Source organism: Rousettus aegyptiacus, unplaced genomic scaffold (assembly GCF_014176215.1).
Source record: "Rousettus aegyptiacus isolate mRouAeg1 unplaced genomic scaffold, mRouAeg1.p scaffold_m13_p_13, whole genome shotgun sequence".
Lineage (NCBI taxonomy): Eukaryota > Metazoa > Chordata > Mammalia > Chiroptera > Pteropodidae > Rousettus > Rousettus aegyptiacus.
The window spans coordinates 46,468,944-46,492,359 of NW_023416288.1; the positions used below are offsets into that span (position 1 = coordinate 46,468,944).

The window sequence follows — 23,416 nt, forward strand, 5'->3', positions numbered from 1 at the left end:
ACAAGGACGTCCGCACTCCCCAACTCCACGCGGCGCAGCACGGGAGGGCCTGGCCAGGACAGCGAGGTGCGAGCGCAGAGTAACGGCCCGCGCAGCACAGGAGGGGCTGCGGCGGCGCAGGCCACCGAGGTGCCCGCGAGGGGCTGCAGGACCGAGAAGCGGTTGGGCAAAGCCGCAGGCCCGTGCGCGCGACTGCGCTGGCCGCGCCCAGGCCCAGCAGACCGTTAGGAGAGACGGTTCCGTTCACATTCGTGCCTGGGAGGATGCACAGTGGTGAACTGACACCGTGCGGGACCAGAGTAAACGGAGAGGCGCGTCGCCCCCCGGCGCGGCCCCCAGCGAGCGTCCCGCGGCCTCGCTGCGAAGAGCCGGCAAGCTGGTCCCCAAGTCCACGTGAAAACGCAGCGGCCCGAAGAGCCGGCTGCGTGCTTTGTCCACGGTCCCGAAGAAGCAGGACCTGCCGGGGCACTGACGGCTGCCGATTCTGGAGCCCACGGCGCAGCCGCGGCGGTCGAGACTGGTGGGCGCTGCGGGCGTGGCCGGTGGGCGGGTCTGCGGGTCTGGGCCAGAGCGCCTGAGGTCAGCTGACTTCGACAAGAATGACAAGGCAGGCCAGTGGGGAAAGTAACTTAGGTCCACTCGACCACGGCCGACAACGAAGCTGGGGCTCTTCCCAACACCGGCTTCAAAAGTTACCTCTGTGTGGGTCCCGGACCTCATCTTAGGAGCTAAAGCTACAAAATTCTTAGAAGAAAACATGAGAGTAATTTTTTTCCCATGAGAGTAATTCGGACGTAGCAGTGCTTTTTTAGATATGACACCAAAAGCAGAAGCAGCCAAAGAAGAATAGGTAAATTGGATTTAACATTAAAATCTTTTGTGCTTCAAAGGAAATGAAAAGACACCCACAGAACGGAAGAGAATGGCTGCAAATCGGGGACCTGGTAAGGGACTTATATTTAGAATATTTTAAGCATTTCTGCCCAACAGTAAAAAGACAAATGACCCAATTAAAAAATGGGCAAAGGACCCGAAGGGACATTTCCGCAAAGAATGCACGAGTGAACAATAAGCTCGTGAAGATGTGCAACCTCGAAGGTCGCCGGGGAAATGCGAATCGCAGGCACAGCAAGTCGCGGCTTCACTTCCGAGGGACGGGACCGCGTAGCAGGCGGTGCGTGCTGGCGGGCCACCGTGGGAGTCAGTCGCTGCCCCTCTCCTGGGTGTACGCCCAGGAGCTAGGGCCAGGTGTCCGCACGGCACTAGCTCACAGCGGCCTCATCCACCACGGCCCACGGAGGACACGGCCGGCGCCCGTCGGCCGGCGGGGGGAGCATGGCGGCCCACACGGTGCGAAGCGCCAGGGGTCGCATGGACGTGCAGAGACAGGCGGACGCACCGCTGGGCGGGGCCGGCCGCGGGGCCGCGTGTCGCGTGGTTCCGTTCGCGCAGGGCCCAGGAGGAGCTTGGCGCGGCGGGCGGCGCGGGGCCACATGCAGGGGACCGGAGTGTCGCGGGCGTGGCCGCCGCCGGGGTCGGAGGCTCTGTGAGCGCAGTTGACACCTCTCAGGACGCGCCTCCACGGGCAAGTTGGTGGGTGTGTGAACCACATCGCACTGAAGAGGTTTAAGAATTAAAAACCAGCGTAGAAAAGCGCAGGCCACCAGCACCCGGGCCTCGGGCACTGAGACGTGACCGCAGCAGGGCACCGGCCAGCTCCCGGCCGCCAGCCACCCTACGGCAGAGGGCGCACGCCGCAAACGTTCTCGGCGCCTGGGACGGGCCAGAGCGCATACCGGGGCCCCTTCCGCAGCCTCCGCTCTGTCCCGCCCGGGCGGCTGTCGCCGTGCGGAAGCAGCCAAGAGCCGGCTGTGGGGTGCCGGGTGCAGCGGGTTTGTGTGCATGTGTGTGTGTGCGTGTTGCACATGTGTGCGTGTGTGTACACGTGTGCACGAGATGGACAGCAGGTTTGTGTGCATGTGTGTGTGTTGCACGTGTACGTGTGCATGTGCACGTGTGTGTGAGACAGCGGGTTTGTGTGCATGTGTGTGCGTGTTGCACGTGTGCACACGTGTGCGTGTACATGTGTGCGTGAGATGGACAGCAGGTTTGTGTGCACGTGTGCGAGACAGCAGGTTTGTGTGCATGTGTGTGCGTGTTGCACGTGTGCGTGAGATGGATGGCGGGTTTGTGTGCATGTGTGTGCGTGTTGCACATGTATGTGTGCATGTGCGCGTGTGCGTGAGACAGCGGGTTTGTGTGCATGTGTGTGCGTGTTGCACGTGTGCACACGTGTGCGTGTACATGTGTGCGTGAGATGGACAGCAGGTTTGTGTGCACGTGTGCGAGACAGCAGGTTTGTGTGCATGTGTGTGCGTGTTGCACGTGTGCGTGAGATGGATGGCGGGTTTGTGTGCATGTGTGTGCGTGTTGCACATGTATGTGTGCATGTGCGCGTGTGCGTGAGACAGCGGGTTTGTGTGCATGTGTGTGCGTGTTGCACGTGTGCGTGTACATGTGTGCGTGAGATGGACGGCGGGTTTGTGTGCATGTGTGTGTGTGTGTGTCGCACACGTGTGCACGTGTGTGTGTGCGCACGGAGGGTGGGACTGCAGCCCCTGGCCCGGCTCAAGCCCGCCTCTCATTTTCCCGAATCCCGGTGTTCTGGACACCGTGCCGGCAGGCCTCGGCCCAGCAGGGGCCAGCGGGCAGAGAACGTGGCTCCCGGGCACCGCGCCGCCACGGGCTGCCTGCTCTCCTGGCTCTGCTGGGCCAGGCTCTGCAGGCTGAGGCTCCCTGGGAGCAGCGAGGGCAGGTCCCAGTGGGTGTGGTGACAGGCAAAGGTGGTGGAAGGTGACGGGTGTCGGCAGGACTGGCAGTGACAGGAAGGACTTGAGGGCGACAGTGGGAGCCCAAACCCCAGGTCTGTCTTTCCGGAACCTCCGGCCACCTCCCCTGCCCTCAACTGGGCCTCCCTCCCTTCCCGCCCGCTGCGCCTCTCCCCTTGTCCACACCCAGTGCCCCGTGTGGGCCTCAGGCTCCCTCGCCTGCGCTCATCCCTTCCTCGCGGTCTGTGGCCTTCGGGTCTGGGCGGAGGGGGGCCTAATGGCCGTGGTGTCACGTGGGGTGCAGGTCGTGGTGGCCGAGACGGCCACCCGTCTGTCCTCACACTTCAGATCCGGCGGACACGGCCAAACGCTCAGCAGGACAGTTGCCCGCGTGGCAGACGCCAGGCGGCCGTCTGGCGGGTGTCATCTGGGTGCTTCCCAGTGCTGCGGCCGGGACGCTCGCCCTCGCTCTGCGGCAGACACCTCCAGGCGGGGGACGTGGCAGGTCGGGGGTTGGCTTCGTCCCGTTTCCCTCTCTCCCTCGCTTACAGGGGTCTTTCGGATGCCGTCTGGGGGGCTGCCCCTGCCCGTGCCTCCCGTCCTCAGTGGCCCCTTGGAAGGACAGCTGGCTCTCCCACTGGACGAGGGGCGGGTGACCCTCAGTCTGGGCAGAGCTGTCCTCAGTCCCAGTCACTCTGCCCCCCGCCTCCTGTGCTCACAGCCCCAGGGACGGTTGGAACACCCCCCCCTGTCCTATCTTGGGGTACGCAGAGTTTCCAGCCTGCGTCCCCTGTGGGCTCCTGGCTCTGTCCTCGAAGGCAGCCTGCTGGGCACTGCCAGCCACGGGCTGTGAGGCCTGACCCCAGTCTGCTCCTATGTACAGCGGCTGCAAGATGGGCCCCTCTTGGTGGCCAGAGGCAGTTTGACAGGGGGCAAGGGGTGGGGGAGGGGCCAGCACCAGCCCTGCACTGGGGGAGGGTCATCTCAGAGCCTCGGTCTCCCTTCCGTGGGGGGAGGTGTCCTGCGGGCCAGTCACACAGGGCCTGGGGCCCTTCCTGGGGGTGAAGGCCTCCAGGCTCCCTGCCGCCTTGGCCTGGGCGGGGGCCAGGGCTGACTGTTAAGGGGGTCGCAGCTCAGAACCAGCGGACCGTCAGGTCCTCTCAGGCGTCCACTGGCGCCTGGCCGTGGTCCTGTGCCCACACTGCGTGGATGGCCCCGAGCCTGCGCCCACCAGCACAGCTGCCCACGGCCTCCCGTCTGGGTGGTTTGCTCTAAATTTTTCTCGTTCCTCAGCAGAGGTTAAAGTTTGATTTGTCACATGGCGCTCAGCCCGGGTCGTCCCCACTCTGGGACCAGCGCCTCCGGGCCTTCCTGCTGCCTTGCAGGGCGCTCACCACGAGCTCCCTACAGGTGAGCAATCCCACGGTCTGCTTGGACCGTCCAGTGGCGGCCGGGCCAGCTGTGAGGTCGGACTCCGGCCCATGAAACCCCGACCGTCCAGGCGTGGGCCGGGGCCTGTGTCCCAGCCATCTGGGACCGGGCGTGACAGTGGCAGCACGGGGAGGGGGCGCGGGGACGGCACTGCGCACCCCTGGGCCGGTCGGGTCCGCGGGCCGCACGGGCCGCAGTGCCTCGCGGCGGCGGCAGCCTTCGTGCCCCTGGGGTGGAGGGGGACGGGGGCTCCGACCTGCCGCCCGGGGCTGCCGGGGCCCCGCGGAGCAGACTCACCCCGCGTGGGGCCCGTGGCGGGTCCGTCGCCGGTCACCACCCTCGCTCCCAAGCTCGCGTCGTGGTCATTTTTTTTTTCTTTTTTTTTTTTTTCATTTACCTAAGGTTTATATAAACTCATTTATTTTGAGTAGTTTCAAGCACGTAGTGCATTGGTTACGTGTTCGTGTAGTTTATAAAACGGTCCCCCCAATTGCTCCTTCTCTCCTCTGGGTTTTCGCATCTCGAGAGCGCGGGGGGCAGAGGGTGTGGGTGCGGCGTGCTCCCCGCCCAGCCTGGAGTCGCCTGCTCCTCCGGCTGCTTTGTAAAGGCAAAGTCAGAACAACCTTGATGGCTAGGAAAGTGCTCAGTTAAGTTTGACAGTGATTAGCACATTTTCCCAGAGTTTTGTCCCAAAAAGTGTTATAGCAAAAAAAGGAGATGCTGCTTTTCTGCCCCGTGAGCCCTGGGCTTGGGCAGCACATGGGATTCTCAGCCGAGGGCCCCGTCGGAGGGGAACCCCAGCCCCGCTCCCAGACCCGGTGCTCAGCCAGACACCCCGCACTCCGCGGTCCCTGGGGCCTCTGTCCGGACCAAGACCCTTCCCGAGGGGTTTCCTGCTCGCCGCGCCTCGTCTGCTGGGCTCGTGGTCTTGAAAATGACCCGAAATCAAACTGAACTGACGGTGGTGAGAGGTCAGACAGTGAGGAGGACGCTAGGGGGCGCCGGGGGGCCCCCCGCAGGCCCCGGGCTCCTGCTCCCTCCAGATGGTGCCGCGGGCATCAGGCGTCTGCCGTGCTGGGGACAGCGGGGTGCGGGGTGCGGGTCTACCCCTCCAGCTTTGCGGCCCAGCGACTCCTGCCTCTCCTCCCCGCCCCCCGCCCTCAGTCGTCAGTGAGTCCCGAGTGGCCCCACCAGGCTGTGTCCATGAGGGGGCACTTGGGGGTCTCCTGAACTTGGCACAGAGCACCAGGGATGTCCGGAGGCCCTCGATCCAGCTGACCCAAGGGGTCCCCCAGGAGCCGGGGCCCTGCCGGCTGAGGAGGGACAGGCCTGTCGGGCTGGCGGGGAGTGGGGGCACCGAGGTGTTTGGGGTGGGCCTTCCCTCCTCGGATCTCTCTGCCCAGGGCTTGGCCTCATGGCTGGGTGCTGGGTGTCCGCAGGGGCACTAATTGGTTCTCTCTCTGTCTCTGTCCCCCATGTAACTCCCAGGGGCGCTTTCTCTGTGGTCCGACGCTGTGTCAAGCTCTGCACCGGCCATGAGTATGCAGCCAAGATCATCAACACCAAGAAGCTGTCGGCCAGAGGTAGGGCGGCTGTGTGCAGGGGGCCGGGCATGGGGCACTGAGGCGCAGGGTCACAGAGGCGGGGGGCACAGGGACCCACCCTCAGGTCTGGAGCACAGGTCTGGGGGCCTCCCGGGGCTGGAGGGGCAGGGGTCGGGGGCCAGGTAAAGCTGCACCTGCCACGGACCGCGTGCTGTGCGTGTCAGGGGGCAGCTCCGCCCGCTCCAGCACCGGGGTCTCCACACCTGGGCGCTGCCGCCCGCTCCGGGGAGGGCTCGGGCCCCGCCCGCTGCTCCCGAGCCCTTGCTGGGCGACGGCCCTGGCGGGTGTCCGATGCCGTTCCGTGCGTGGGGACGTGTTGGGCGTGGGTGAGGGACGGCAGTGGGGCCGTGGTGCAGGTGCTGCCCTGAGCAGGTCCCGGGACTCGGGGCAGGGTCCTGGCGTGGCGGTGTGGTGGGCAGGCCGTGTCGGTGAGGACCCCGTAGGTCCTCCGCGCCCGGGGCCGGCAGGAGGCGCAGTGCGAAGCCCCTGGCCAGGCCCAAACCCGAGCTGACTGGGGGCCCCGAGCTGGTGTCCTGGCCTGAACCCCTCCCTCGTCCTGGCCCGGGGGTCCACAGTCCACAGCCAGTGGCCGGGGGCAGGCGCCGAGCCCACATGTGTGCCGTCTGAGCGTCGTGGGCTGCTGTGCGTCTGGCCTTCCCTGAGGTGCCCCCCGGCTGCGGCCCTGTCGCGGCCCAGGTCCAGGGCATGGGGGCGGAGAAGGGGGCAGCCTGTCCTCGCCCACAGTAATGACGCAGGGCCCTGGGGCGGCGCGGGCATGAGGATGGGGGTCTGGGCAGGCACAGCAGCACAGGCTCACCTGGCGGCCTGTAGCCTCCGTCCGGCCGGGCCCGGCTGGCCTGGCGGTGCCGTGACATCGCCAGGCCAGGCGTGGGCTCCGGCGAGGGGCCCGAGGCAGAGCAGCCTGGGACGTGTGTGCCAGAGCCTGCCACGCCCCTGGCACTGGGCACACTGCCGGGCGCCATGCCAGCTGTTTTCAGGGGGACGAGTCCCTACTCGGGGACCCTGAGGAGGGAGGCTCGGTGGGCCTGGGAGCAGAGGGCCCCCCAGGCCCCGGGACTGACGGGGGAGCCGCTCACACTGCGCGGCCAGCACGGCGCCACCTGTGCGGGACGGGGCAGGTGGGGCGCGGCCGGTCTGAGTTCCATGGGAGCGTGTGAAACCCCCCGGTGCACGGTACGTGGCCTCTGTGTAGTGACCGCACCCTAGTTTGCACCCCAACTCGCCCTCAGTCTCGACAGGCAGGGCTGTGGACAGCCGAGGTTCCTGGCTCGTCACACAATGCCTGCTCTTCCGCCAAGCGCAGCCTGCTGCCCGCTGCCCGGGTCCCCAGGACACCCTCGGAGGGCGAAGGGCGAAGGGCGAAGGGCGGGCTGCGAGGCTCCTCGAGTGCCCCGGCGGGGGCGGCCTGCGTGGGGGCGGCGGCAGAAGGCAGGCGCGGCACGCGGGGCCCTGCGAGCCCTGGGCCTTTTGCTTTCCTCCTTGGGCCTCCCTTGTGGAAAACCTCAAACATCTCCGAGCATGGAGAAGATGGAGGGCCGAGCCCTCCCCCCCCCCCCGTTTGTCCCATGTGCTGAGACTTCCCCTCCCCCGCCTCTCGGGCCTGGCTCGCCCTCTGGCCCGGCCCCCAGCAAGGCCCAGGGCCCCGCGTGGCAGTCCAGGCCCTGGGGCGTTGCTGCTGCTCATTGTCTTGGGGGCCGAATGCAGGGTCGGCTCTGCCCTTCCCAGCAGAGCCTGTCTCTAGCCCTTCCCCAGATTCCCCCGCCCGGAGGCCCCGGGAGCTGACTGGACAGCTGCCCGCTGGCCGGACCAGCCCTTCCTGCACGGTCCCCCGGCAAGCTTCCCCTCTGGACCCGACTTCCCACACTCTGTACCTTCTAAGCACCTACTGATGACACTATGTCAGACGGGTGCCCCGGGCCTCCAGTGGGAGTGTGGGAGGCTCTCACCGCCAGGAATCCCGTCTCCCCCAAGGCCTGCAGTGGTGACCGCCCCCCGATGCTCCGTGGGTGGCTTTGAGCCACTGGCATGCAGTCTGCTGTGGCCGGGTTCGTCCCCCCGTGAGGCCGGGAGCCCCGGGCGGAGGGGTGCTCCCACTGCCAGGCTGAGGAGCTGCCTTGGTCCCTCAAGACCCTGGGTGACAGAGCAGTGGCCGGGGGAGGACATGGGCACCAGACAGAAAAACACCGCTCGGGCAGATGGGCCCTGCCCATCACCCCGGCATGCGCCAGAAGGTGCGAGAATCGGATTGTGCACCTTCGCCCTTGGCGGCGTCGAGGCCCATGGCTGCAGCTGTGGATGGCCGGGCCCCGTGACGCTGCTGCTCACAGAGGCAGTGAACGGGCGGTTCGCGGGCTGGGGGCGAGGACGCCGTGGGCACAGGGGTCTTCCGGCCATCTTTTGTTCTTGCTGACCCTCTGCTGATCGTTGGCACCAAGCAGCTGTTTGGGGCGATTTTGCTGCCTTGGGGGGCGCCCCGTGTAGGTGAGCTGGGCCGGTGCTCACTGGCGTGAGTGCCCAGGAAGCAAGTGTCCCGGAAGTGGCCTGTCGCCTGTGGCCACCCACAGTAGGGGTGGGAGCCTGCAGGGGTCCCTGGGCCCGCACCATGCCCTGACCCCCAGTGCCCCGACTTCACATCGCTTCTCAGCAGCCACAGCCGAGGACGCTGAGCCCCGTGGAAGCGGAGGCTTGTTCAGGAGCCCACAGCTGGAGCGCAAGGCTGGGCGCCAGCCTGGACCTCACCCTGCCGGGGTGCGGAGGGCTCATCGGGGGGCGGTGCGGACCTCGCAGGCGGTGCTGACTTCTCAGGTGGGGGTCCTGGGCTTGCCTCTGCGCCTCCTCCCACTCTGAGGCTGATGTCCAACTCAGCCCCAGCCGCCTTCCTGGGTGGCGTGGGGCCAGCCCCTCCCCAGGGTCCGTGTGGTCCCTTCTGCTTTGGGGGCCCCCCACCTGGCAGGGCTGATGGAGCTTCTTGCCTGCTCTGGGATCTGGGGCTGAGCCCGCACCCAGGTGACACCTACTGGGAACCCACACTTGGCCCAGGACCCACACAGCCCAGAAGGTGACCCCACTCAAGGTGGGGAATCTGCCAAACTGGGTCACCAGAGGTCCTGGCTCCACGTGGCAGGGGGTGGGGCATCAGAGTGGCACCCCCTCCTCCCCCATGGCCCCCCTCCCCCCCTTCCCCATCGCTCCCCTCTCCACTCCTCCCCCATGGCCCCCCTCCCCCCCTCCCCATGGCTCCCCTCCCCCCCTTCCCTATCGTTCCCCCCCCCCGCCCCCGTCAGGAGGCGGCCCCGCTCCGTTCCGTCCTGCGCCCGGCGCCCGGCGTTCGTGCAGGGGTGAGGTTGGGGCCCAGCCCCAGTGGTTGGCGGTCGCCTCTGTCTGCCCTGCTGCCCCCTCTGGGGACCCTGAGCACAGGCCTGCAGGCGGGGACGGGGACAGGGGCAGTGGGCCTGGCGTGAGGTCCATGACGACGGCCCCTCGGGGTCTGGCCCGGAGGCTTGGGCCGCAGGGGCTGCCAGCCTGGGTCCCGTGCTCAGTCCCGGGGCCTTGGTCACTCTCCAGGGCAGACTTGGCCAGTGACCGCAGGGCCAGGGCCTGACCCCAGCCCAGTGCTCCGGTCCCCGTGTCCTCCAAGCAGGGTGGGCCGCTGAGGAAAGGGGTGCCAGCAGAGGCCGTGGGAGGAGCGCGTGTCCCCGAGCCCAGCCCCGGGCAGGCTGCTCTCTGAGAGGGGGCTCGCTTGCCTCTGGGCTGCCTGGGGGCGGAGAGGCTGGCAGTCCCTCCCGGCGGGGGCCGCCTCCCTCCCCCCTCCCCGCCCACCCGCCCAGCGCGCAAGGATGTCCCGCTGCCAGGAGCTGGCGAGGGACCAGGCGCCCACCCACGTCCTCCTGTCCCCCTTCTCCTGGCTCCGCAGCCCCAGCCCCACAGCCAGGGAGCCGGGGGGAGGGGTGGGGGATGGCGCCAGCCCCAGAGTGGGGCTGTCCCTGTCCCTGGGGGGCCATGAGGAGGCTGCCAGCCTCGGAGCCAGCCCTGGCCTCCTTTCCTCCCCGGAGACTGCGCCCACGCCCGCCTCCCGCAGCCCGTCCGCTGCCCTCGGCAGCCTTCTCTTCCTCTTGACCCAGCTGAGGTGACCCGCCTGGGGGTCCCTGCCAGGGGGCTGCAGGAGCCCCAGTGGCAGCCGGCTCTGCTGCCCATACCCCTCACGGTGCGGGGGAGGGCACGCCCAGCCCAGGGAGCGCAGGGCTCCCTGGGGCCGCCTCCATTCCCAGCCCCCTCCCCGGATCCTGGGGACCCCACCTTGGGGCGGCCAGCAGAGACCTTGGCGGAGTCGCCTGCCTTGCCAGGCTGTGCAGTGGGGAGTGGCAGGTGGTGCTGAGCTGGTGTTTGAGTAAAGAGGTTCGTTCCATGCTGGTGTTTGAGTAAAGAGGTTCGTTCCATGTGCATTTTCACAGGGCGTGAATGACGCTGAGTTGTGTGGGGGGAGTGAGCAGCTGGTCCTGGGCCTTCACCAGCCGCGGGCAGGAGCGGGCGAGTGGGCCCCGCGGCCGTGTGGGTCCCGCCGCCGTGTGGGTCCCGCGGGCGAGTGGGCCCCGCGGGCGAGTGGGCCCCGTGGCCGTGTGGGCCCCGCGGGCGAGTGGGCCCCGCGGGCGAGTGGGCCCCGTGGGCGTGTGGGTCCCGTGGGTGTGTCCGTGGTCCCGTGGGTGTGTCCGTGGTCCCGTGCGTGTGCACGCCTGCCCTGCGCCTCCGGCTGTGCCCAGAAGCGTGTGTGGGCCGTGCGTGCAGAGTGTCTCAGAAGCCTTCTCCCCACAGGCTCCTCCGAATCCCCAGGCTGCCCCCAGGCCTGCTGACTGCTGTCCCAAGGCCCCCTGCACTGCCACCCTGTGTAACCCAGCACCCGTGACTCTGGGGCCCTGGGACCCTGCTGCGCTCAAGGCCGGCCCGGTCCCACTCAGCCCTGCAGCCCGCCGCCCTGGTGGCCGCCTGTGAAACCCCCCCTGGGGCAAAGCGCCGCCTGCACGTCACTGCCCTGGCCATGGTGGGGTGTGCCACCCAGGAGGACACTCAGGACCCCTTTGGGAGGCGGTGCTGGCCGGGGTCCTAGGGTGCCTGTGGCCGGGGAGGATGGGCAGCGTTCTCCAGCTCCCGAGTCCAGACGGGGCCCACGGGGACCAGCAGGGATGAGCTGGCGGTGGCTTCGAGGGGCGTGTCCTGGGCTTCAGCTTGTCCCACGTCCTGCTGCCCACGGGACGGGTGGCAGTCAGCGATTTAGGGCTGGGATGCACTTCTGGTGAGCTGGACCGGGTTCTGCCGATGGACCTAACCGTGTGCATCGTGGGGTTCGTGGTTTTGGCGTTCCGGAAACTCCCCGAGTTTATAGAAAGGAAGTCCCACGACGCCGCACAGAGCCCGGTCTCAGGGTGGACGTCACTGCGGCGGGTTCCGTGACACACTCTCATCTCATTTAATTCGTGTCCTTTGGAGACAGGGTGAGACTATTTCTTAAAATCAACACTTTGCTTAATTATAAAAGTAACGCAAATCTGTTGTCAGAGTCGGGGGAAAATATAAAGAATAAAATAAAATCGCCCACGATCCTGTAGCCCAGAGCGAAGCGCTGTTACCATGGAGATACGACGTGCCCCCGTGTGGCACGGCGGCCAGGCGACCTGCGTGTGGGGTGCACACTGGCCCCTGGCCCCAGGCAGGAGCAGGCGGAGGTCTTCTGGGCGGGACTCGTGTTCGGTGACAGGTTCCAGTGACAAAACACTGTCCTTTGAGATATTTACTTCCCAAAAGCACCCACATGCATTTTTCTTCTGGTTTTTATTTATCACCAAAATCAGGCAATTTTTCCAAAGAGAAGCACCTCGTTACTCTCCCGGCTCCCCTGACCTCGGCCTCCCTCCGGCCCTGTCCATGCGCAGAGGGGTATCCCAGCTGCTACCCACATGGGACAACCAGGGATGACATTGCTGGCCGCGTGGCAAGATTGCACCAGAGGCCGGGTTCGAGCGTCGTGTGTGCGTTGGGTTCGTTGTGTGGGGTGACTGTCGCAGGTGCGCCCGGGCCAGGACGTGCAGTGTGGGGTTCACAAAAGCCGCGCGTGTGTGAGGTGTTGCCAGAGAGTGGGGCTCTCCCCCCGGCGCGTCTCGAACAAAGAATTGAGCGAGACACCGCAGTACAGCGAAAAGAAAAGCGTTATGAGAACGGAGAGGAAAGACTTCCAGACGGGCAGCGGCCCCAAAGGTCGGGGCGCGGGGCCCAGTGACAAAGCCTCCGGGGATTTTACCCGTTGCCGTGGGCGGTCACTTTTCTTAGAGGAGTGGCTTCTTTGATTGACAGCTAAGATTGACAGGACCCAGTGGTTCTCCATTTGCTTTCTGCCGAATTCAGTCGGTCACAGTGACATTAACGAGCTTCCGGCCCGGGCACCGAGCCGTCATGATGGTAGAGCGAGGCTCGGGGAGGCGAAGGTCGTTGGGGTCTTCACTGCGCAGGTGCGAGTGACTGGCTGAAACTAGTAGCCATGTTTCTGCTCTTGTTTCCTTGTGTGAGTTACTTTTAGCCTAAAAACACCTTTTGGCTGCCTTAATGGTGGGTGGATTAGGGTGGACCCCTTCTAGGACAGGTGACCTCAGCATCTTTGCGGGGGAAACCCCTTAACTAACTTTCCTGCCTCACCCTTTCCCCAGAGCCACGAACCCCTTCTTTTTAACACGGATGCGGGGGGCGGAGTCTCTTCTTCGGGATCTGCTTCCTGCCGAGAAGCTTCCGGCCCGCCTGCCGGGGTTCCATGGAGCTCTTTCCCTCTCTGCCTCAGTCAGGGGAGGGTCTTGGATTTCCTGCTGAAATGCCACCTCAGTCCCTGGACAAAGAAAAATGATGCAAACGTGTTACTTGAATCGTGTATCTAGTTACATTTCCATTATTGATTTGCCTGTCAAGCAGGTTAAAGGAAATCAGGCTTGATTAATAAATTTCATAAAAGAAATAAAAAAGAATCTTGGGTAAAAGGTCCCCTCCCTGCTCGGACTCCGGGTCCCTGTTTTGGCCCAAAGCCACTTCTGCCCTGTAAGGGGCCAAGGAGAACTCTGAGTTTCCGTAGCCAGAGGACCTGACACCAGTTTCGAGGTAATTAGTGAAGTTTGAAGGAGAGGGTCTTTCTCCAGAGAAAGGAGGGAGAACAAGACCTAACTGGGTTTACTAGACAGGGGAAGACTTTTGGGAGCGGCCGAGTCAGCAGGGGCGCGGCACGCACCGTGCCGTGTGAGTGTTACCATGCCCGCCACCTCCCCGCGTCCGGATGACACTCAGAACAAGGCACTTAGAAAACGCCACGAAAGAGGCCACCACGGGCCGGAGGTGGGGTGACGGGACCCCAGGCCCCGCCCCTCCCCAGGGGCCTCCCGACTGTGGAGCCCCGTGTTCCGCGTTGGAAGGGTGGGGTCACCCGTCCCGGAGGGCGCTCGGCCGCTCCCAGTGTCCTGTCTGCTGATGGCCTGGCTCCCAGCGCAGCGGGGCCGGACGGCACCCTGCTGGCCGCCTGGGGTCTGGGGGTGAGGGGTGCAGGCCAGAGCCCTCCAGCGCCAGGCACGGATGGCTGCCAGGCGAGCAGTGCCTGATGCCTGTGCCAGGAGGAGGAGCCAGCTGGACGCCCCGGGCATTCCCAGGGCGATTCCGTCCCCAGACGTGACTTCCCCGCCCAGGGAAGGCGCATGCATGTTTGTAAGTGTGTACGCATTCAGGGCTTTGCGGGTCCGCCCAGCCCGCCACCGGCTCACGTGCCCATGTCATGTGCACGCACATGTGTGCAGAGTGGTGCGTGTGTCTGTGTGTGGCATGTGCATGTGTGTGCATGTGCAGAGTAGTGTGTGTCTGTGTGTGGTGTGCACGTGCACGCGTGCTCAGCGGCGTGTGCGTGTGTGTGCGTGTGCACAGTGGTGCGTGTGTCTGTGTGTGGCGTGTGCGTGCGTGTGCGTGTGATGCAGCACAGTTGGGCTCTCTCTGCAAGTGGCGTTTCCCGCTCAGCCCCGTGCGGGGGTGCTGACAGATGTGCATGCTAATGGCTTGTCCTGTTTTGTGAGTGGAGCCTCATCTGCTTCTGCTCTGGTCTGTGGAAATGCAGGTTTCTTCCATGTGTTGCTATTATAATCTCCATCGGCTTTTCCCCTCGTGCCGGCTCCTCTGTTGGCTTGAAATATGCAATTTTTGGCTGATAAATTGCACAGTCAACTCTCCTGTGGGTCCTGCAGACACACCCCTCGCCCCCAGGTGGGAGCTGTGCCCGGTGGGCCAGGACCCCAGGCTGCGAGTCTGGGGTGCTGACCTCTCCGGCACCCGGTGGCCTGGGTGGCCCTGGGCATGGGGTGACTGGCTGCTGGGGAAGAGGCGACACCTGGTTTTTTCTGTCCCCAGATCACCAGAAGCTGGAGAGAGAGGCTCGGATCTGCCGCCTCCTGAAGCACTCCAACATCGGTGAGCGGCCCTCGGGTGCTGGGTGCCGGGTGCCGCGTGGGACGCACCCCCATCCCAGGAGCAGCCTGTCCCTCCGGGGACCCTTGGAGGCCCCCTTTTCCTTCTGCGTCGAAGCCCCTCCCCTCACCCGGAAGCGGCTCCCTTCCTAGCGGGACTTTGGGGTCCGCACCCCTGCGGTAAATGCTGGGCTGAGCCTGATGGGCCCCCCGATCCCCAAACCCCACGTGGCGATGATTGTGGAAACACAAAGGGGCCTTAACATCCTGCAGCCCCAGAGAAGCCAGCAGGCCCCCCACTCCTGGGCTGGAAACCAGAGACCCCTCCAGGCACAGCCCCACCTGGGTCTGAGGCCTGGCTCTGCAATCCGTGTCGTCCCTGCCAGCCCCAGGTCCCCAGAACTGTGGTCTGGGGGAGATCCTTCCCAGTCAGATGCCCCCTGGGTCACGGGTAGCCTCAGGGTGCAGCCACCTGCCATGGTCAGCCCCTTGCCCCGAAAGCCCAGGCAGCCCCATGTGTGGTACGGTTGTAGCAGCTGCTCGGACCCCAGGCCGTGCTGACCCCGGAAGTCGGTGTGGCTCTCCGGCTGCCTGGCCTCCCTGCCTGTCGGATCCCCGCAGCTCACAGGCTCCCTGCCCACCACCCTGGGGAGAACGCGTGTGTCCTCCACCTCTGGGCCCCTGGGCCCTGGGCCTGGGACGTAGGCCTTGCCCACGCTGCGGCAGCCAGGAGGCCTGCGTGGACAGGCCCCTCGAGGCTCTCGTCCAGCTAGGGCAGGGTCCCTCCCGCTTAGGGCTGAGGGAGGGCCGCAGCTTGCTTATCTGTTAACCCTTCACTGACATGTGGCCTCATTCTGCCTGGCGGCTGCTGTGACTAATGCCACCAGGAACACGGTGTCCAGGTGTCTGTCTGGACACCTGGTCCTCAGCGTCCTCAGTGTGTCCCCAGCACACTGGGGTTGCCGAGCCTGGCGGTAGCTCTGTGTCGAGGGAACTGCCCTGTCTGGGGGCGTCTCACTGTCACCAGTGGCTCGTGCGGGGACGTGGGGACAGGCATGGCCTGCAGAGCCCTCCACACACATCTGGGTTGCACCCGACCACCCAGGAGACCTCAGGGGGCCCCTCCACCCAGCCTGGGGTTCCCGTTCGCCATGTGTTTGTGGCCACCTGTCCCGTGTGGGGGCGTCTGGGCTGGGGCAGCGTGGGCAAGGCGGCCTCCGTTGTCACCTTGCTGGTGGGCTGTAGCCAGGGCCTCGAGAGCTCAGCAGGCCAGTGGGTTCCCAACCTCCCTGGCTGTCACCAGCGACCCTGGGGTGACAGAGGACGCAGAGCTGGGCCCCCAAGTCTTCCACAGGCTTGTTAATGGGTCAGAGCACCGCCCTGGGATTAGCAGAGCCCATCGGCCTCAACTCAGAGGGGCCCCCAGCCTCCCCAGCACCTCCAGTCCCCCCAGCCTCCCCGACACTCCCCCAGCCTCTGCACACCACCCCTCTCCACCCTGGGCCTGGCCTGCCGATGGTGGATCCCCACCTTCAGGTTTCTGAGGCTGGGCCACCCTCCTCCACTGGGTGGCCCACCTGTGAGCTGGGCAGGCGGGCACCGCAGTGGGGGGGCGCCCCCAGGGGCCGTCCGCAGAGACCGTGGTCGGGCAGGAGGAGGTGTGTCCAGCGTCCACGTGCTGAGGGCCGGCGCTGCCACCCTGCAGCCCTGCCGCGGGCTGGCCATGCGCCACGTTAGGGGACCCCAGCTTCCCGCGCAGGACTGAGAGCTGCCAGCAACCCCATGGCCTGGGAGTCGGGGTGCAGGCCTTGGAGGGCCGCGCCCAGCGGAAAGGGTGCACCCCAGGCACCTGCCTCCCCCACCGCGCGGGGCGGCGTTCCTCACCCCGAGCCTCCCGCCGGGCTCTCGGGCGTTGCGGGACCACGTGCCACCCGCACGCCGCATCCTGTGTTCACCTAAAGCAGCTCGCTCTTTCCTTAGCCCTGTCCGTGGAACTGCGTGTGATGTTTTTTTCTAAACTATTACAATGACGTGCAACTATTCTTTAAGTGTTAAAAATACTTTGTTTAAAAAGTGGCCACGTGCACATGGCCTCAAGTCCCACGCAGACGCCAGCCCCTCGCCTTGGCTGAGCGGTGCGAGGGGCACCCTGGGCCGCGCTCTGCGGAGGAAAGGGGGTCAGTGCTCCCGGGGCCCCCGGCTCGCGGTGCCGGGCACGGCCGGCCCTCACGCATCTCCTGTCCCCACAGTGCGCCTGCACGACAGCATCTCAGAGGAGGGCTTCCACTACCTGGTCTTCGATCTGTAAGTGTCAGCGTCGGGCCGGGGACCCGGGGCCCCCCCGCTGCGGGACAGCCCTCACTGCCCGTCACTGCCCCCGGGGCCAGGCCGCCGCGCTGGCGCTGTCCTGCACGCACGCGCCAACGCCGTGGGGCGCAGAGGACCCCCAGGGCAGCCTGCCGTCCCCTCCTTCCCGCGGCGCCCTCACCACAGCCGGCCTGGGGTGCCCCTGGCCGGCACGGGTGTGTGCCTGTGAGGACGTGTGTGGGTGCCAGCAGTGAGACCGGGCACGGCCGCGAGAGACGGCATGGGCGTGCGTGCGTGTGTGGTGTGAGCGTGCACATCTGCGCGTGTGCATGTACCTGGGAGCATGGGCGATTCGCGGGGTGTGCATGCGTGTAGTTTCTGGGGAGTGCATGCATGCGCACGTGTGCACACGTATGTGCACATGTGTGCACGCACGTGTGTATGTGTGCACACACATGTGCATGTGTGCGTGTGTGCGCCTGTGTGTGCGTGTGTGCATGTGTGTGCACGCGTGTGCGTATGCGTGCGTGCACAGGCACGTGTGTGTGCGCGCATGTGCACGCGTGTGCGTGTGCGCATGCAGGGCTCTGCCCCCTCACTTCCTGTGTGTCTGGCCCGTGACCTCACCTGTTCCCCTGAGCAGTGCTGTGTTTAGCTGCCCGGGAGTCAGTGCCAGGGTCGGCGTGAGCAGGGGCTGCAGGCTCAGGGCAGCCCTGTGAGGCCTCCAGGCTGGCGCAGGGCCAAGGAGGCCCCGCTCAGGTGCCGTCGCCATGGCGACGGGCGTGCTAAGGGGCTCTCCCTCCCTCTCGGCAGCGGTTCCCAACCTTCTTGGCACCGGGGACCGGGGCTCCTGCGAGAAGCTAGCGCCTGGTGGTCTGAGGTGGGGCCGGGCAGCGGGCCGCTGCAGACATCGATGAGGCTTCGCTCGCCCGCCGCTCCCCTGCTGTGCCGCCTGGTTCCTGACGGGCCAGGGACTGGGACCAGTCCACAGCCCAGGGTTTGGGTTCCCGGCCTTACGGGACAGCTGTCTCGGGCCAGTCGTGGTCCTCTGGTCAAGGGAGACTGAGACTCTCTCCCACAGAAGACTTGGCTGCCTCCGTCCTCTGTGGCCCACAAGACACCACTTTGGGTCACCGGCCACATGGCTGGGCTGCTGGGCCACGGCTATACCCTGGGACGTCTGTCCCGTAGCCCGGCACGGTGACAGGCTTGCACGGTGTGTGTGTGCTCAGGAGAAGCCTGTCCCTCCTGGCCCACGGGACAGGCAGGCCGGGCGCAGGCTCAGAAGGGGCTGGCCAGAGGGGATTGGCTGGTGCTTCTGGTGAAGGGCATGGGACCTCTGTGGCCCCCGGGTCCTGGAGCGCCCAGGGTGGACGAGGGGCTGCGGAGCCCCGAGCGTGCCCATGAAGGCCCTGCCTCACTGCAGACCCCCACGGCACTGTGGGCCTGGCCCTGGGGACTCTGCCTCTGGCCTGGGCTGGCACCGTCCTCAGGAGGCCCCAAGGCCCCTTGGCAGTTCGAGGGCTCCGTGGGTTCGGGGGTTGACGGGTTTCCCCATCCCACGCCTGGAAGTCTCAGGGCGTTGGGAGCCAGGCCTGGGAGAGCAGGATGTGGCTTCCCTGTGGGCCGAGGCTGCTGCCCAGAACTGGCCACGTTATCCGGCCAGGGCCTGAGGAGGCGGAGATGCCAGCCTCCGGACCAGGCCCCTCCTGGCCATCGAGAGACGCCCCCCCCGCCTCCCCCCCCAGGACACGCTTCCCACAGTGCAGCTCCAAGCCACGAGGTCCAGGTGCCATCAGCACAGACTGGAGCCTCCTGTGGACACAGGGGCCCGGAGGGAGTCCGGCCCCGAGCGAGGCCTCCTGAGTGTCTGGCACCCCTGCAGCTGCGCCGACCCAGGACCGGTGGCCGCTGTCCTAGGCCTGGGCTCGGGGCCTGCAGGGCCCAGCCTGTGAGCCCTGTGTGCAGAGAAGCAGAGCCCCTTCTCCCGGCTGGACCTGAACTCTTCCCCACACACGCGCGCGTGCACGTAGGCAGTCGCTGGCACCAACGCACACACAGGCACGGCACGCCCCGCCGCCCCGGGCGGGCTGCCTGCTCTGAGCCTCGGCCGCCCCCAGCGGCAGAGCGGGACCCTGATGGCCGCGCCCTTCCCGGCGGTGGGCCCTGCCGATCGCGGCGCGTGCCTGGCGCACTGACCCACACGCCCTGGTCCCCGCGGCGTCGGCGGGGCTGCCCATGCACGGCCACCCTTCAGCAGTGCCAGCCCAGTTCCGAGTCCTGGGCACAGAAACGAGGGCCACCGGGGGTCTGAGGAGGGGACGGCAGGTCTTCTCAGGCCTGGGCGGCGCGGCAGAGGCCTGCGTCTGGCTTCTGTGCTGCCCCTCCAGGCAGGTCCCTGAGACCACTGAGCACCAAAGTCACAGAGTGGGGTCGAGGACTGAAATGGTAAATGCCCCCACGCGCGGCGAGGACTCGGCAAGCCGCTGGCCTCGGTGCCGGGGGCAGGAGGGCGGGGACGCCGGGGCGGCTGGCGCGGCCGTGACGTGCAGGAGCTGGAGGCCGCGGTGGTGGCAGAGGAGGCGGCGCGGGCGGCAGGGCCTCCGGGCCGTGACCTCTGTGTGCTTTTCCCACAGGGTCACTGGCGGCGAGCTCTTCGAGGACATTGTGGCGAGAGAGTACTACAGCGAGGCGGATGCCAGGTGGGTGTGGACCCCCCGCCCCCCGCCTCCCTCTCCCCTCCGGCCTGTCCCTCACAGGCCCCCTCCCGGCCCTGCGGCCCGCGTCTGCTCCCGTGACCGGGGCCCGGGCGGGGGAGCCGGCGTCGGCGTCAGTGTGCAGACCACGACGCTGGACGCTCTGGGAGCAGGTCGCACAGCGGGGCGGCTCCTGCCTCCTCCGCCCCAGGGCCCCGCGGCTGGAGTCGGGGAGCACTCAGGCCTGCCAGTTCCTGCTAGGGTGGGAAGTGGCCCACAGTGGGTGCTGTCCTTGGGGTGGCCAGTGGCCGGTGGCCGGAGAGTGGTGTCCCCCTGCCGTGGCCCAAGTGGGCACGCTGGCCGCCTTCCCCGAAGCCAGTGGGGGAGCAGGAGGGGGGCCTGTGCCTCTGGCGGTCCTTCCTGGAACCCCCCCCAGGCCCCGTGTGATGAGCGGCCCCTCCAGGGGGACCCTGGGCAGCCCTCCCAGGACACGGGGCCACTGAGGGCCTCAGGGATGCCGTCTGCTCAGGGGTGACAGGGCCAATCCCTGGAAGGGTAGCCTCTGCAGCCCGATGTGTCCCCGGCTTGTGGGCCAGACGCCACCCTGGCCTGTGACAGGACTGTCCCTGCTGACGTTTCAGCTCAGCCTAGAGACAGCCGCAGGCAGCCGCTCACTGCCTGGCCCACCTGGCACAAGGGGCCGTGCAGTAAAAAAAAAAAAGAAAGGCTGACAATAATCCTCTCTAGGTGATGGAATTATGGATGCTTTTGCATTTTTTTAATCTATTTAAAAAAATTTTAAATGAATATGTATTACTTTTCTAATCAAAAAATGAGTATTTTTAAAAGCAGCTTTCTGTGACTTGCTTCTGCACCCACAGGCAACCCTGCCTGTTGGTTACAGCCCGGGAGGGTGTAGCCAGGTCCTGGCGCTGCCCGGGCCCCCACAGAGCTGGGCAGTGCGGGGCTGGCGGAATGGGGTCCTGCCTGGCCGGACCTGGGGGGCAGGGCCCCCAGGCCATTTCCGAGGCTCCCAGAGGAAGGGCTGATTTTGCAAACAGCCTGAGTGTGGCCCGTGCTCTTCTGGAGGAGGGACGCTGTCTTTATTTCCTGCTTCCAAGAAAAGAGGCGGGCAGGGCGGAGCCACCCACCTGCCCTGCTGCAGGGGCCGGACCGCCCCAGGGTGGGTGCCACTAGCGGAGGCCGAGGCTCTGGGCCAGGCCATGCTGACGTCTGCCAGGGCGGGGGGCTCTGGGAGGACAGATGCGGGCGGGCCAGGAGAAGGGGGCCCGCCAGCCCCCCAGGTCGGACCTCAGGGCCACGGCCTGCACCTGGCCACCTTCCAGCCCCAGCTGCAGCGCCGCCTGGGCGCCTGGGACGGCCGCTCGGTCCCCTGCCACGGTTCCTCGCCTGGAATGCCCTGCCTCAGCCCCCGGACCCGCAGCGCCCACCCCTGGGCAGTTCCTAGCCTGGCCCCCACCCTGCACTCTGCGGCACGCGGCGCGGCGTCCGGGGAGGGGCATGGGCCGCAGCCCTAGCCCCTCTGGGCCTGGAGACCCCAAGCCCTCTGCCCGCCTGCAGGGCCTTCCCGCCAGCTGCGTGGCAGCCCCCAGCCCCCACCACGCCCTGACCACGTCCTGGACCACCCCGCACAGTGATCGCCCCAAACACTGTGACCTCCGCGCTCCTCTGTGCCCAGCTGCCTCTTCCGGGACCACCCCCGCCCGCACCCTGCCTCCCCCTCTACCTCGGGGGCTCCCCTGCCATCTGGGGCCTCTCTGAACAGGCCCGAGAGGGACAGGGGCCCCGCCCACAACCCCTAGTTTCCTTCCACAGCTGGACTGTGAGGAGGGGTGACAGGAGAGGGACACTGGCCCCCCTGAGAAAACCCTGGACGTGGGGCCCTGGAGCCTCTGTGGAGTTGGGAGCCCGCGTGTGACCCCTGTGCTGTGTGGTGCCTGGAGCCAGAGGGCCTGGCCGTGGGGAGCCTGGGAGGGCACGTGGGGCTGCGTCCCCCGCCAGCTGGAGGTGGCAGCGCTTAAGGCCCAGCGCCCGCCCAGGGGGCCACCGCCTGGGGTCGTCTTGAGAGGAAGTACGGTCTTTAGTTTGCAGCTGGTGAGGAAATCAAGGGGTCTCTCCTCAAACCTGGCAAGGCGAAGTTGAAACTATTTAGAACCCATTTTTAAAAACCTTAAACAGCTTGTGAGGGGTGGTCAAAAGGGCGTGTCTGCGTGACGCCAGCCCAGAGCCATCAGGACACGTGCAGGACCCGGCCAGACACCTGGGAGCAGTTCTGACCATGAAAGTGACTTTACAAGTTGTTCAAAATGTGAAGGACGGCCCCACAAGGACGACGGATGACGTACACTGGAGGCAGGTGGCCTCGTGTCCTTGGGTGCCAGGGCGAGAGCTGTCCCCAGAAGCCCCCAAAATGGGCCACTGTCCTGCGGGTGGGTGTCCCGCCCCCCACCCGCGGGCTGCAGAGGACGCGTCGCGAGCTGGGGACCGGCCAGCAGTGTCACGCCAGGCCGTTGGTTTGCTCAGCCAGCTCTCCGTGAGCACGGGGGCCGCCGCCGCCGCAGGGGCTCTGGAGCCGCGGAGCCGAGCCCCGTGCTGCTCGGGCTTGCCGCACCTCTGGCGCCGCTTCGGGGCCCTGTACCCCAGGAAGGGCGTGGAGGAGGGCAGCGGCTGGCCCGCCCCCGCCGGGCCGGCGTGAGGAGCGGAGCTACGGCAAGGGACCCACAGGTCCAGTGACTGCTGGAGGAGCCTTCCTGCAGGCGGGGCCGAGGACATGGCTCAGGAGACAGGGCCCGTGTTCCCACAGTGGCAGAGGCCATGGCCCCGTCCAGGCAGACCCTGCCCGGACCCCCGCACGGCGGGGACAGCGTGGGCGTCTTGAGGGCACTGCACCCGGAGAGACTGGAGCACAGGCCTCAGGGCTGCAGATACACGGGCATGGCCCAGAGCCGACATCTGCCTTCGCCACGGGCGGCTCGGCAGGTCTGAGGTTGGAACCAGCCAGGTCACTGTCCTCACTGGCCCGGAGAGCAGCTGGCCGGCCGGGGCCATGCCGGCCCCACGCGGGGTGCTGCGGTGTGGGGCAGACGGCCCCCAGCACACGCTCGGGTCAGCAGCGAGAGGGCCTGGGGGCTGGGAAGGCCCGTGTCCCCTGCCTGGGCCCTGGCAGTACCCGGGCTTTGCCCAGCCTCCACCCCTGGCCGGTGGCCTGTCCTGACTTGAGAGCTTCCCAGGCCTCATGGCTGAGCCTGGCCCACCCGAGCAGAGCCCCTGGACCGGCCTGCAGTGGTGGGTCAGGCCTCGGGAGCTGAGCCGTGCCTGCTGTGACCGGGCGGGGGAGAGGGGGTTGCTGGGCCTGGGGCTGGGGACACAGAGACAGGACTGCCCCAGGGGAGGCCAGGCAGGGGACAGGGCTGGGGTCCAGCCCTTGGTGGTGGCTCCCTCGGGCATGGGCCTGGCCTTCAGCCACACAGATGGCAGCCGTGACGGCTGGTTTCGGAGACCCCGTGTTGGGGGGCCGGGGCACAGGTTTACTCTTCCGTCCCGAGCCCCCCAGATGTGCCATGCCAGGGCTGGCCCCCAACGCTCCTCAGTGTTCCCATTAGGAAAACAAAGCCCAGCCTTCCGCTGGCCCTTAGTCGCCCCACAGGGTCCAGCAGCGGTGGGGGCGGGGCCTGAGGGGACTGGCCTGCCCCTCCCTCACCCCGTCTGGAGGGGCTGTGGCTGAGATCCCAGCTGGTGGGCTCCGGGCAGCCTGTGGCCCCGTCTCCCATAGCTGGCAATACCGCGCGGGAGGTGCAGGGTCCCAGGGGGCTGCGCCTGGCTCTGGAGGCTGCTGGAGCGGGGCCCCCTGGGCCCCCCCGGGGAGGCAGGCTCAGGGCACAAGGCCTCGTGTGCACAGGCCCAGAGGCCTCTGGGTCTCGCGCGCAGGGCACGTCGCGAAGCCCGACGTGGTGTTTGGGGACAGCCCAGGCGTCTCCCTCCGGCCAGCCACACCCTGGGCAGCCAGGCTGCCCCCGCCAGGATTGCCGAGCTGCCCC

The 23,416-nt window shown here is 66.8% G+C and overlaps 1 protein-coding gene across 4 annotated transcripts in view; it reads left to right on the top strand.

Annotated features, from left to right (window-relative positions):
• Window positions 1-23,416, top strand: part of CAMK2B (calcium/calmodulin dependent protein kinase II beta) — a 49,781-nt gene that overhangs the window by 7,069 nt on the left and 19,296 nt on the right. For all 4 annotated transcript variants that reach the window (XM_016147857.2, XM_036230568.1, XM_016147859.2 and 1 more), the window contains exons 2-5: window positions 5,748-5,842; window positions 14,300-14,359; window positions 16,605-16,659; window positions 19,299-19,364. In XM_016147857.2, coding sequence (XP_016003343.1) covers window positions 5,748-5,842; window positions 14,300-14,359; window positions 16,605-16,659; window positions 19,299-19,364 — 276 coding nt within the window. The remainder of the gene's footprint in view (window positions 1-5,747; window positions 5,843-14,299; window positions 14,360-16,604; window positions 16,660-19,298; window positions 19,365-23,416) is intronic.